Source organism: Panthera uncia (assembly GCF_023721935.1).
Source record: "Panthera uncia isolate 11264 chromosome C1 unlocalized genomic scaffold, Puncia_PCG_1.0 HiC_scaffold_4, whole genome shotgun sequence".
NCBI lineage: Eukaryota > Metazoa > Chordata > Mammalia > Carnivora > Felidae > Panthera > Panthera uncia.
The window spans coordinates 85,270,175-85,284,181 of record NW_026057585.1 but is presented as its reverse complement, the minus strand read 5'-3'; the positions used below and the strand labels follow the sequence as shown (position 1 = coordinate 85,284,181).

General features: G+C 45.1%; 1 protein-coding gene across 3 annotated transcripts in view; it reads left to right on the top strand.

Moving 5' to 3' along the window:
- Nucleotides 1-14,007, top strand: part of DHDDS (dehydrodolichyl diphosphate synthase subunit) — a 28,116-nt gene that overhangs the window by 248 nt on the left and 13,861 nt on the right. For all 3 annotated transcript variants that reach the window (XM_049617718.1, XM_049617717.1, XM_049617716.1), the window contains exons 2-6: nt 389-506; nt 2,205-2,321; nt 5,144-5,286; nt 8,685-8,801; nt 9,717-9,818. In XM_049617718.1, coding sequence (XP_049473675.1) covers nt 444-506; nt 2,205-2,321; nt 5,144-5,286; nt 8,685-8,801; nt 9,717-9,818 — 542 coding nt within the window. In that variant the 5' untranslated portion in view covers nt 389-443. The remainder of the gene's footprint in view (nt 1-388; nt 507-2,204; nt 2,322-5,143; nt 5,287-8,684; nt 8,802-9,716; nt 9,819-14,007) is intronic.

Genomic DNA, 14,007 nt, shown 5'->3' with positions numbered 1-14,007 from the left:
GGAGACCTCTGAGGTTGGAGGTGTCGGGTGCAACCCCTGAAGGGGTTGGTGTGTTGGAACGCAGAATGAGAAACGGTCTCTGGGAGGATGGAGAAGGGAGAAGCGGGGAAGGATCAGGATGCAGGCACTGTGGTGTGGCAGGAAGGCGACTTGGATGTCCGAGAAAAGTCGGTGCAGTTTCCAAGGAAAAGAGGATAGCAGCAACGTCCACCAAGCCAGAACTAGAGAAAGGCCTCTACCCCAAAGGTCTCATTCGCTATAAACTCTGGGTGGTGAAGAGTTATAGGCTTAGACCAGTGTCTTTGGATCCTAATCCTGGCTACTCTGCACAGTCATCTGAAGCTGTTTGCAAGCTTTGGTGATTTGTTCTCTTTCTTGTTTATCCAAGGTTACCGGGCTGGTGTCTTCTTGTTCTGGGCTCATCCTCTGCCAGGGCAGGAGCTATGTCATGGATCAAGGAAGGAGAGTTGTCACTTTGGGAGCGGTTCTGTGCCAACATCATAAAGGTGAGCACCAGTTGGCCTGCTTGTTAGTTGGGTAATCTTGTGTCAAAACCTGTTATTAACATGGAGTAGTAATCCATGATGTTAAGTGGAATTTAGCAATGGAACCGAAGAGTCTGAATTGAAAGGTAACTTCCAGGTCTACGTTTCTGGCAGGTAATTGTCCTAATTTTCATGCTTTCAAGAACCCCAGGACCTCCCAATATCATAGACTGTTAGGTCTTCCTTACAGTTTGAAGTTTGTTACTTGGAACTTTGATCTATTTTTCCTTGTACTGTTCTCTGGATGTAGATAGAATAATCTTTCCTTGATGTGGCAGTAGAGAATGATGGGTAAGAGTTTGGGCTCTAGAGACAGACAAACAGACCAAAAGTCCAGGTGTATCATGTATTAACCCTGTGACTTTATATAGTTGTTTTGGATGAAAGGAAACATAACACCAAAAATAGCACTCTGTCTAGCAGTTCTTAATTACTGCTATTACTGGGGCTGTTTTCAGCCATTTGAGGACTATGATCATTCCAGTTTCTACACCCCCTTACTTCCCCAAATCTTGCCTCTGCTTCTTCTCTAGGAATCGCAACAATGTTATATTTTGTCCATATAACAGGTTTGAGATTTAAGCCAGCCAGCCTGATTTTTGTCTTTCAACCACAGACTGTCAAGCAGTGGGTAGCAGTGAATTTAGGAGTCAGCAAAGCCTTATACGAACCTCCCCCCGCTCCCCTCTCCCCCACATACACACTCAAACACACATGCCAAGTGATCTCAAGCAGGCAAGCAAGTAGAAAGTATCTTTTTGGGGAACTACTGCAGTCACTTGTTGGGAAGAACAAACTACATGATTTGACTGGAAAAAAAAAATTTTTTTTTTTTTTTTTTTTAATTCTACATGTAGAGGACAAAAGCCAAAACTGTTGGAGAGGTGCAAAGGAAGCAGTCAGTGAAGAGGCCCTAAGGCCAGTGAAATTAGGCTAAGGAGTGAATTTTTGCTGTGATAGACAACTAAAGGCTGCTATACGCCAGATAAGAAGTTTTGTTGGCCCCCAAAATGTCTTTTTTGTTTGCTTTGAAATGGCTCTTGACATTTACATTTTGATACAAGTCCTGATGCTTGGCTTCTCTTATGTAATTGGAAGATCAGTGACGTTGGGCCCCCATTCCTGTGTGGCAGCGATTGGATCGAGTGGATTCCTCTTTTCTGTGGAGGATACCCTTGCACTGGACCACAGCCATCAATATCGTTCCTGTGCCTGCCAGGTGGAGACACGAAACCAAAGTGGTGGTCAGGAGCATGTGGTTAAAAATGAGTTCTAAAAGCATACGGACCTCCGTGTGAATTCCCACTTTGCCTTTTCTTAGCTGTGTGACTTGTGGAAGTCACTTGACCTCTCGGAGACTTTTTTTTCCCACCTGTGAAATGAAGACACTGCTATTTACTTTATAGGTTTATATGAAAAAAAGAAAACAACAAAAAAACTTAGATGAAGTATAAAAAGCCTAGCATAGTACTTGACGTATAGTAAGCACTCCATATAAATAAATACATGCATAAGTAAAAGTGCTTAATACCCATTTATTGAGCCAAAGCACAGAATACCCAGTTCCCTTCCTCAGGGGGCTTTTATCATAGAACTCAAGCCTATCAGCTTGGGGTTTCGTGGCTCTCTGTGCCGATCATTTGTCTTCTCACTTCCCAGGCAGGCCCAGTGCCGAAACACGTTGCCTTTATAATGGATGGAAACCGTCGCTACGCCAAGAAGTGCCAAGTAGAGCGGCAGGAAGGCCACTCACGGGGCTTCAACAAGCTGGCTGAGGTGAGTGTGGGTGGCAGGGAACGGTCTATGGAGAACTGGACTGTAGCCAGAAAATCAGGTGCTGAGTTTGCTGTGGTTTGAGAGTATTTTTTTTATAGCTCTTTATCACTTGCTTGCTTGTTACGGGTCTCATATCAGCATTAACAGAAATCAAATTACAGAGTGAATCATCACAAAATATTAGAAACAAGAACAAAATTGACTTCCCTTACACCTTAGCGTATCAATAGTTTATAGTTTTCTGGGCCTCATCCCAGTCCTTGTAATATGTTCTAACGTGACTTAACGTTTATAAAAATGACATCTGTATCTTCAGTAACCTTGTTTTACACGAGATTTTGGCAAGTCCTTTTCTAGGTGCATATACATAGGTTTTCTACCTATATGTTTTAATGCCTGTGGAATATTTTATCATAAGGATCTGACATAAGTTGTTTAGCTGTTCCACTATTACCAGACATTATAACAGTTCATTTTTTTTAATAATTTTTTTTTAAGCTTACTTGTTTTGACAGAGAGAGAAGGAGAGAGAGAGAATCCCAAACAGGCTCCACGCTGTCAGCACAGAGCCCGACGCGGGGCTCGAACTCACGAACCGTGAGATCATGACCTGAGCCAAAACCAAGAGTCAGATGCTTAACTGACATAGCCACCCAGGCGCCCCTTAAACAGTTCAATTTTAGAATAAATTTTTGAAGTGACATTTCTGGAACAAAGGTAGGGTGACTATACCTATCCTGATTTGCCTGAGGCCTTTTAGTGCTTACACTAGGAAAAGTGCCAGACAGCCCGAGTCACCACTCTAAGCAAAGGTCATGGGCATTTTACAGTTATGTTTGTTTTTTGTTTTTTGTTTTTGAGCGAGCACAGCAGGGGAAGGGGAGAGAGAGAGGGAGAGAGGATCCTAAATGGGCTCTGTGCTGACAGCAGCGAGCCCGATGTGGAGCTTGAACTCATGAACTGTGAGATCATGACCTGAACGGAAGTCGGTCGCTCAACCGACTGAGCCACCCACATGCCCCGTTTTACAGTTTTAATACCTGTTGTAAATTGGAAAACGTTAAATTTAACAAGAAGAATGGAATATTGTCTGTTGTTGTGAAGCTGACTTTAAGAAGAATGGAAATATGGTCTGGACAGACCTCAGCTTCCCAGCACAAGAACATGGCCTGATGCCAGAGCATTGATATTTTTGGCCTTGAGTGAGTGGCTGTGGGGCTCCCTAACACGCTGAGGTGGTCTTCTGGTTTGCTGACCCCAGCTTCTCTTTTGCGACTAAGTAAGAGGCAGATTTGCCTAGCGCCGAGGAGCTTACGGTCTGGAGTCGCTCAGAACTCATTGTAACCCTTGCTCTGCCGCTTCCGGGCGCTGTGGCCTGCAGCAGGTTACACAGCTTCCCTTTGCCTCAGTTTCTTCGTCAGTAAAATGAGAACAGCAATAATCTCTACCCCCGGAGATGATGTGAGGAATAAACAAAATGGCACAGTGAAAAGCACGTAGCACAGGACTTAGCATAAAGGCAGTGCTCAAAAAGTTGAAGTTGTGATTATTAACAGCTATATTGACTCCAGTCAGTGGTAGGTTCTGATCCAGATGTGCCAGCCGAAGGGTGGCTTCCCTGTAAGGTGTGTAGAGCCTGAGCCTGTTCCGGTGTGAAGCTCTCACAGGTCATTTTCCCAAGGTGGCAACGAATTTCATGTATGTGTGTTAAGGGATTAGAAAGGCAGCTCTTCTGCTTTGTTTCTTCTTCAAGTTCAGTTCTGATTGAATGTCTGTGTCCCCTGTGGAGACAGGCTCCCTGTCTCAACACTGCCGTTCTCAGCTCTAGTCCGCTCTCTGCCCTTAGTGGCTCTGGATTAGAGCAGCCCCAGGGGCCCGGCTTTACATAGGAGTTTCACTTCTCTTTTCACTGAAGTATAATTTCATCTGGTGAAATGCACAGAATGGGGGGGGGGGTGTGGTTGACAGTTGCATTTACCTGTCTAATCTGTACCCCTGTCAAGACAGAACATTTCCACCTCTCCAGAAAGTTCCCTTGTGCCCCTCCCTTCCCAGTCAAACCCTGTCCCACTTCCTCTTCCCCTCTTCAGGCAACCACTGTTCTGATTTCTGTCACTAGAGTTGAGGTCTTGCTGTTCTAGAACTTCACAGAACGGACTCGTATAGTAGGGCTGTGGCCTTCTGACACATTTCATCTACTGTCTGAGCCTCAGGTTTTCTCATCTATAAAGTAAGCATGAAAACAGTCATGACATTCTCAAGGGGCTGTTGGGAGAATCGAATGAAATAATGACTGCGAAAACCCTTTGCAGACTTCGCTGCTACACGGCTGTGCACTTGCTGCCTGTATTCTTAGAACTCATCAGCCTCTCAGTCTAATGGAATAATGAAGTTGTGCCGAGAATAATAAAACCTGGTGTTTTATATCGGTCTTCAGCCACCTTGCAAGGGATGGACTGTGCTCCTGTTTTACAGATAAGGAGACTGAGGCCCACAGAGGTTAAATGATTTGCCTACAGTCACATAGCAAGCGCATGGTGGAGTCTGAGACTAGAACCTAGAACTCTCTCAGTGAAGAGTTCTTTCCAGTAAACCAACAATACCAGCATAGCACTCCTCACTAAGTTCACATTTTTCATATTCTCAAGTGGTGGCTTTCTACTTACTTGATTTGCTATTCTGACAGAAACACTGGTGTTGTCCTAGCTTTACCTGGTTTGGGGAGGAGAAGAGTCTGCCTCTCACCTCCAACACTGAGTCGGGGCGGAGGCATCTCTTATTTCCCTTCCTTGTATCCTAGCTCCTTGCCTTCTCCCTCTCAGACTCTGCGCTGGTGTTTGAACCTGGGCATCCTAGAGGTGACGGTCTACGCGTTCAGCATTGAGAACTTCAAACGCTCCAAGAGTGAGGTAGACGGGCTAATGGATCTGGCCCGGCAGAAGTTCAGCCGCTTGATGGAAGAACAGTAAGATGCCATGGGATGGGGGAGTGTGTTCTTACACCACCTCCAGCCCCACACTGACCCTCAACGCTCTTACCTGAGGCTTATTTAGGGACCTCTAAACCCTTTTAATGTTAGTCAGGTCTCTCTCTCTTTTTTTTTTTATGTTCATTTATTTTATTTTGAGAGAGAAAGAGTGTGTAGAGGAGAGGCAGAGAGAGAGAGAGAGAGAGAGGGAGAGAGAATCTCAAACATCTTCATGCTGTCAATGCAGAGCCTGATGTGGGGCTCGATCTCACAAACTACAAGATCAAGACCTAAGCTGAAACAGAGAGTCAGACGCTTAACTGACTGAGCCACCCAGGCACCCCAGCCAGGTCTCTTTGATGGCAAGCTAGTTTTTCTCCACCACCACCACCACCACCACCACCACCCCCTTTTTTAAAGGGGGCATTTAATTATCTGAGGATATAGAGGTATTTCACAGAATGCAAGGATGAGTATAGCCAGCCTCGGGCAAAACTGAAACCAGGAATTGAAATCCATTAGATAGCGCCTCTTCCTTCTCTCTGCATTCCACCTTTCTCTGCTTCAAGACAGCAGCCCAGAATGAACTAAAGCCCGTAATTAATACCCCACTTGCATCAGATTTCTACCCCATGACCGATAAACCGTGATCAGGGAGTAGCATGAGAGAAACATCGAAAAAGTCCTTTTCTGCCATGTAGTCATCCCTGAAAAGTTACTATATTGCTGTGCATGTTCTCTTGGAAGGGACAGATGATGTCTAAGAGGCCTTTACCGGGAAGAGTCAGTACGATTCTTAGCTGTCATGAAGTTTAAGCTTACTTAGGGAGCAATGCCAGACAGGGGCAGAGAAGAAGTCTGATGGAGATTATCTGCTTGAAAGCATGGAAGCCTTTCCAGCCAGGACTGTCCCAGAATCTTCATAACAGCCCTTTTCTGCCCGGCTCCTCCCATACCAAGACCAGGGAGAGAATAGAGAGAATAGAGAGCCTAGAGGAGCAGTGGAGCTGGGCCTAAACAGTTTGGTCATCTCTGTCCCTGTCTGGGTCTGGTGGTGGGAGGGTGGCCAGGCTTCTCTGTCCATATTGGATGATGAGACTCAGCCAGAGACATTGCTTCCTGGTCCCCAGCAGAGCCCGTGTGGCTCAGAGTTCCCACCCCAGGGGCTGGCGGTGGTTCAGATTCTTCTGTTATTCACACTAATTTCACCTTTAAAAAAAATTTTTTTAAGTTTATTCATTTTTGAGGGGGGAGAGAACAGAGCGTGAGCAGGGGAGGGGCAGAGAGAGAGGGAGACACAGAATCCAAAGCGGACTCCAGGCTCTGAGCTGGCAGTACAGAGCCTGGTGTAGGGCTCGATCTCATGGATCGTGAGATCGTGACCTGAGCCGAAGTTGGACGCTTAACCTACTGAGCCACACGGAATTAGGTGTCCCTAATTTCACCTTTTTAAAGTGCTTATACTATGTGCCAGGTCCTGAGCCTAACATGTATTCTCATTTCATATTCACATTATCCTATGAGACAAATATTATCATCCCAATTGTAGCGAGGAGGAAAGTAAAAACCAGAGAAGCTTAGGTTTGCCTGCTGGGTCACACAGCTATTGGATAGGCGGAGCCAAGACAGACAAGATCTTTCCAACTCCAGAGCTGAGCTGTGGTCTACTACGCTGACGTCCGAAACACAGGAAGTAATCTTACAGTTCCTGAAAGATCAAAATACACGGAGGTAGAGGAGTTACTGAGATAGCTGTCTTCATTCAGCAGTAGAGGAAACAGTCTTAGGTTCTAAAGTCCTGGACAGAACAAGAAGAAATTTTAACAGTGGCTTTCCAACAATGTGCCCCAGAACCTCAGAGTTCTGAGCAGTGGGTATACAAAGAAGCCAGAGGGAATAGGGCACAGGGTGCCGGTTGGCATTTTACTTGTCGTATATATTGGGCTTCTGAGTAACACTTATTATGAAGAAAGAGCTCTTAGCGAAAAGAAGGTTGGGAAAACCACTGACCTAATTCAGTTTCATCAGTTGGGAAACAACCCTAGAATGAACAGAAGTGAAAGACTTGCCCATGGTCACACAGCAAGCTCACGGCAGAACCGGGTTGGGAACCCAGATCTCCTGGCTCCTTGCCAGGGCTTTTGCCTCTCCTTCCCTATAGATGTCACTCAAGTCACCTGTCTGTGGCCGCTTCAGTGGATTCTCAAAAATAGGTGGTTAGATCTTGCTTCACCCTCGAAGAAAAGTGATGAGGGTTATAGAGTGGATAAGCTGTTAAGGTGTGGCCTTGCACTCTGGATCAGGGTTCTCCAGGACATGCCTGATACCCCACCGTACAGTATACTTCTTGCTATTAAGTTCCCATTTTCCAAACGCTAGTCATTGAGTTTCTCCCTAGCATCCCCAGGTGAGGGAAGCTGGTTGGGTAACTGAATTCATGCTCACTGTGCAGAGTTTGGGAATTACGGTATGGAGGCAGTGAAATGCCATGATGAAGAGGACAGGCCCTGGAACCAGACTCCCTAGGTTCAAATTCAGCTTTCCACCCACCAGCTGTCTGGGGTTGAGCAAATAACCTAACCTCCCTGTGCCTCAGTTTCCTCGTCAATAAAAGGGGAATGATAGTGGTCTCTGCCTCAAAGGTTGGGGTAAGGGTGGGATGTGTTGATGCGTGTGAAGCACTTAGACCAACATCTGGCACTTAGTAAACATAAACTTAATGTTAGATGTTGCTGTTATTAACATATTTCACCAGAAGGTACAGAAGTAATGAATAATACAGCTCCTCCCCTTGAATTTATTCTCCTGTCAAAATGGGACTAAGTACATAAAATGCAACTTGCCCACAAGGACACATGAAGCGGTGTAATGTGTGGTAAAGAATTTGGGTTCAGGTTCTCAAATCAGACAGACCTGGGTTTCTTTTCCAATTATTTTTTTAAGTTTATTTATATTTGTTTTGAGAGAGAGGGGCTGGGGGGAGAGAGAGACTCCCAAGCAGGCTCCTCACTGTCAGTGCAGAGCCCGACGCGGGGCTCAGATTCTCAAAATGGGAGATTATGACCTGAGCCGAAATGGAGTCAGACGCTTAACCGACTGAGCCACCTGGGCACCCCAGACAGACTCAGTTCTTTCTGATACCGCGCTTGATGGCCGTTTGACCTTGGGCAGTCTCTGACTATCGTGCCTGAGCCTCAGTTTCCTGCTGGAGAATGGGAAATGTGCCGAACTCCTGTCAGAGTCGTGGAGGGGATGCAGTGAAATACTGCACAGAATACTGCATAGAACAGTGCTTGACACACACAGGAAAACACTTAGAAACCGGGAGGTGAGTGTCATCAGTTTTCCAGCTCCACAGGCTCTCTGTTCCAACCCCGCCTCCTTTTCCTGACCAGGGAGAAACTGCAGAAGCATGGGGTATGCATCCGGGTCCTGGGCGATCTGCATTTGTTGCCCTTGGATCTCCAGGAGCTGATTGCACAGGCGGTACAGGCCACCAAGAACTACAACAAGTAAGTGTTCAGATTTCCTCTGAGGGACCTGTATCAATCTTGGACTCCCTGCTACCTTTAAAGAGACGTGCTGGGTCTTTCTGGGTGTGCATTTGGTACAAGAGGCCAAGAGGGGTTTGAGATGCTTAGAGACTTCCTGCATCTGCTGCACAGCCCAGAGATGGTCCTTAATACCATGTTACATGTGCACATACGTAGTTTTTCATTCTCTTCCTTCATGTGTCTATCCCCCCGCAAGATATACATATACATGTATGTTTACATATGCACATGTACATAATAATAATTATTATTTTACTTGTCAGAGGACAGGGCGGAAATGAGGGCTATAGAGTGGATGAGCTGTGGATATGGCCTTGAGCTCTGGATCAGGGTTCTTGAGGACCGGCCCGGACTTGCCAGGACCTGATACCCCACCTTTGTCTACACTGTATCTCTGTCTCTGAAGACAGATCCTTGAAGAAATTTTTTTCCTGTTCCACTCCTTTAACCCATGAATAGGTTGATATTGGGAGGTCATGCAGGTGCAGAGGCGAAGAGAGTTCAGTAATCCAGACTTCATTATGTGTGCCTTTGGTTTATAATATGTGTTTGGCAGTGTATTAGTTTGCATGAGATTTGCCTCGTATTCTACTTTGCTTGTGCTAATATCACAGTAGATTACATCCTCTGAAAGCTGGTTGGCAGTAGGAGGGAGGCTCGTATGTGTCATTTAGTGTTCACCTTGTTACAAAACTAATGACATGGTCATTCTAAGAAAACTTGGAAAACACAATTCATCATCTCACCTTTCAGTGATAGCCATGATTGCCATTTGGTATTTTTTGCTCTTGCGGGGAAGCGGTGCCCCGCAAGCAGTGACTCCAGTCCTTAGTCCCTGTCCTCTGCTAAATTATTCTCGTCTTCCTTTCTCAGGTGTTTCCTCAATGTCTGCTTTGCATACACGTCCCGTCATGAGATCAGTAATGCTGTGAGAGAGATGGCCTGGGGAGTGGAGCAAGGCCTGCTGGACCCCAGGTACCCTTAGTTGTTTAGCGTGGTAACTGGTAGGGAAACCAGGCGTGTACTACCCGCGCCATGTACTTGGGCCAGGAGTCAAATCGGGGATACATGTGGACAGATTTGGGGCATGATTCCCCTGCCCCCCCGCCCCCCCATAGAGTTTAGGATTGGCTTGTTATAGCTCACTTCAGAATTTCTGTGTTCACCAAACACTAAGAAGCCCCAGAAAAATGGTATAACGGATAGCACGTCCGAGGCATTCACTAAAAAATGATGTTCTTACACCTTTAGCTAATATAACACTGTGTGTTAACTGTACTGGAATTAAAAAAAAAAAAAAAATAGGCCTCCATGGGGCGCCTGACTGGCTGACTTCATAGAGCATGAGACTCTTGATCTCAGGGTTGTGAGTTCAAGCCCCACATAGGTGTAGATACTACTCAAAAATAAAATCTTTAGAAAAAAAAAAAAGAAGAAGAAGAAAAAGACATCCTCCTGGCCCTTTGGCAGTGTTTTTCCTAGAATGATTTTTCAGGAACACAGCTTGTTGGGGGGTATAGTCCTTAGGTCTCTTCATATTACAGTTTCATGCAAGACTCAGGTATTTTTCGAAAAGAAAATTGTTCCTCATAAATAACGTGAGATCTTAATTTCTAGAGCTGGAAGTCATCTAGCCACTTGGTCCCTCTCATGTTATTATTAGTGTAACCTTTGGTAATAATATTAATAAACTAATAAGAGCAAGAATAAAATAACAGCAGAAAGAACCCAGGCAGTGTGTAATGTGCTGTATTTCATTCAGTCATTAATCCCCTGTGTGAGAGCTTTGAGTGTTTTACTCCATTTTATAGATGAGAAAACTGAGCTGAGCATTAGAGTGACCTTCCCCCAGGCTAGTCTGCCGGTCAGCGCCAGAGGTGACTCCTTTCTAATGCTGTCTGATTCCAGAGTTCTTGTCCTTTACCTCTAGCATCTGGGATCTTGGGACCCAGGAATTTTCTGGATTCCCTTCTTGGGGATAATTTGATTTACCTGGGAAACTTAATTAAAAATCAAAAAGTTGCTCAGGGAGAATAGAATTAGAAGAAAAGGAAATAGGGTTTTTGTGGGGGCTTTTTGGTGTTTTTCTGTTTCTTGGTTTTTTTTTTAAATGTTTGTTTGTTTTGAGCAAGAGAGAGAGAGAGAATGAATGTGTGCAAGAGAGCAGGGAAGGGGCAGAGAGAGAGGGAGAGAGAGAATCCCAAGCAGGATCTGCACTGTCAGCACAGAGCCCGACTCAGGGCTTGATCTCACGAACCCACGAGATCATGACTTGAGCAAAAATCAAGTCAGACACTTAATAGACTGAGCCACCCAGGTGCCCCATAAGGAGACAGATTTTAACATTATTCTATAAATCCTTTTCCTTTCCAACAGCTGGGTGGTCTTTCTGTGCCACATAGTTCATTCATTCAATCAGTCATTTATTCACTCAACAAACATTTTAAAAGTGCCACATAAAGGCCGAGCACATTGTTGTACAGAGGGAGTACAGTGGTAAGAATAAAAATACATATTTCCTGTTCTCAAGGAGCTCTGGTAAAGGAAACAGACAATAATCTATTTTGCACATTCATATACAATTATAATGGTGATAAACGCTATATGAGCATTGGCGTATAGTACAAAAAGAATTTATAGCAAGAGGAATAGACCTGGTAGGAAAGGCTTTGCCAAGGAAATAAGTCGTGAAAGAAGGAAGGAAAAGCAGTAACTGGGGACAGAAGAGGTAATGTGAGGAGTTTGTCAGTTGCAGAAAGGCTGTTAGAATAATTCGGGTATAGACTACCCGGAATGGAACTGGTGGGGGGGGTGGGGGGGTGGAGGAGAAGGAGGAGGAAGAGGTCGAATCGACTGCATGAAGTGTTATAGATAAAATCGAGAGGCCTTAATGGACCGGGTCTGGGGAAAGGATGTGTTATGAGTGACTGCAGGGTTTTTGACTTCTGGAACAGTGCAGAGTGGTGCCCTTCCTGTGCCACAGACCCCTGAGGGCAGATCCAGTATGAGGAGGAAGGTCAGGAGTGTGATTTGGGATATATGGTAGATGTAGAACATAGCTCTCAGATCGACAGTTGTGAGGAGGGATGGGGACTGGACATATCAGTGTGGAGGTCATCTGTGAGCAGTTGGTAACCGAAGCAAAGAGGACATGAGTACATTGAGGAGAGTCTAGAGTGAGAAGGAGAGAGGGCTGAGAATGCAGTTCCGAGAAATTCTAAGCTCTGCTGTCTGGGTAGAGGAGAGTGAGCCTTAAGGAGAAAAGAAGATGAGCCGCCAGAAAGGCAGGAAGAAAACCAGGCAGTCAGTATTACAGAAGCCAAGAGAAGAGGGAATTGGTTGGTGCAGGTTGGGAGGGTGGGAGCATCGGTGGGAGCAACGGGGTCGAAGCCTGTAGAGAGGTCAATTAGGTCGTGGATTGAAAATGAACTGTTGGGGGGAAAAAAATGAAAATGCTGGTTAAGTTGGCAGAGGGCAGGCAGGAAGATGAGATCTGTAAGAAGAAGAAGGATGTGTGAGTAGATGCACGTGCATTGTAATTTTCTAATTCTTGACTTGTGGGGTGATTTCATAGTTGTTCACAGTATTATTGTGTTTTACAGTGAATGTTTCATTTAAAGAGACAAATGTTGGGGCACCTGGGTGACTCAGTCAGTTAAGCATCCGACTCTTGGTTTTGGCTCAGGTCATGATCTCATACTTCGTGAGTTCAAACCCCACTTTGAACTTTGTGCTGACAGAGCAGAGCCTGCTTGGGATTTTCTCTCTCTTTCTCTCTCCTCCCCTCCCCTGCTCACTTGCATAGTCTCAGTCTCTCTCTCTCTCTCTCTCTCTCTCAAAATAAACTTAAAAAATAAATAAAGAGACAAACGTTTACGCTGCAAAGAAAGAATGCTATTTAGCAAGTAGATTTGTATGTGTTCACGCCCCGAACTAGAACCTGATCTTGCCTCCTAGTTCAGTGTATTGATATTCAGAACATATTGCTATAATCACTGACCTTTATCTTCTTCTTCTTGCCCCGTAAGTTTTCCCGTATTTGTTTTCTTTGCCCTGCATGGCTTAGTAACTTACCTACATGGGATTAGTCAAGCAGACATGGCATGGGCTGGGCAGGGTCACCAGGGTAAGGAGGCTACAACCTTAGAAAGCTTGGTGTTCTACTCACACTGGGCCGATCAGAGCCCCGGTACACACATACTTTTACAAAGGCCATACACGTTCAGAGATTTGCAAACTACTGGATATATAAAGGTGAAAATTTAGATCTTCCAGGATCCCACCCCAATGTTCCTGGCAATACTTTGATTTTAAATATATCTTTCTAGCTCTTCCTGTATGCTTAAGTATTTGTGTGTGAGTTTAATCAACGGAGTTGGTTTTTCCCATCAAACTATGACGATGTCTACTACTTGTGAGGGGTTCTGGGGTGTTTGCAGGTACGTCATAAAAAAAAAGTTATTTTTAGTCTTTACTTTTAAAAATTTGTTTGATTTAAGTTTATTTACTTATTATTGAGAGAGAGAGGAAGCGCACAAGCTGAGGAGGGGCAGAGAGAGAGGAAGACCCAGACTCCAAAGCAGGCTCCAGGCTCTGAGCTGTCAGCACAGGGCCCGATGCAGGGCTCAAACTCCCCAGCTGTGAGATCATGACCTGAGCTGAAGTCAGAGGCTTAACTGACAGAGCCACCCAGGCGCCCCTCAAAAACTTTTTTAGCCTGTAAGCTCCTCACATTCCGAAAACCAGCATGTGTTTATTTCTGAGATCTGTTTTCAGTGATTCATTCATTCATTTATTCAAACACGTATGGAGTCTCTCCCAAGAGGGTCCTATGCTGGAAGAGCAAGAATACAGAGATGCGTGTGTCAAGGGGCTTGCCCTCAAGCAGCTCCACAGTGTGGTTCGTGTACACAAATGAGTAATCCACGGTGCTGTGTACCACAGTAATGGATGCACAGGGCACAAGCTGGTGCTGACAAAAGTAGTGATCAGCTATGGTTGGAGGTTAAGCCAGAGTCATCTTTTTAGAACACAAATCTAGTAATGACATAAGTATTTATAACCAAAGAAATCACACTGAACACTTTGCAACCCGAATCATGCTGTGTTCACTTGATGTTGTAATATGAGCCCTTTTCCATGCCTGTTTGTTTTTTTAATGTTT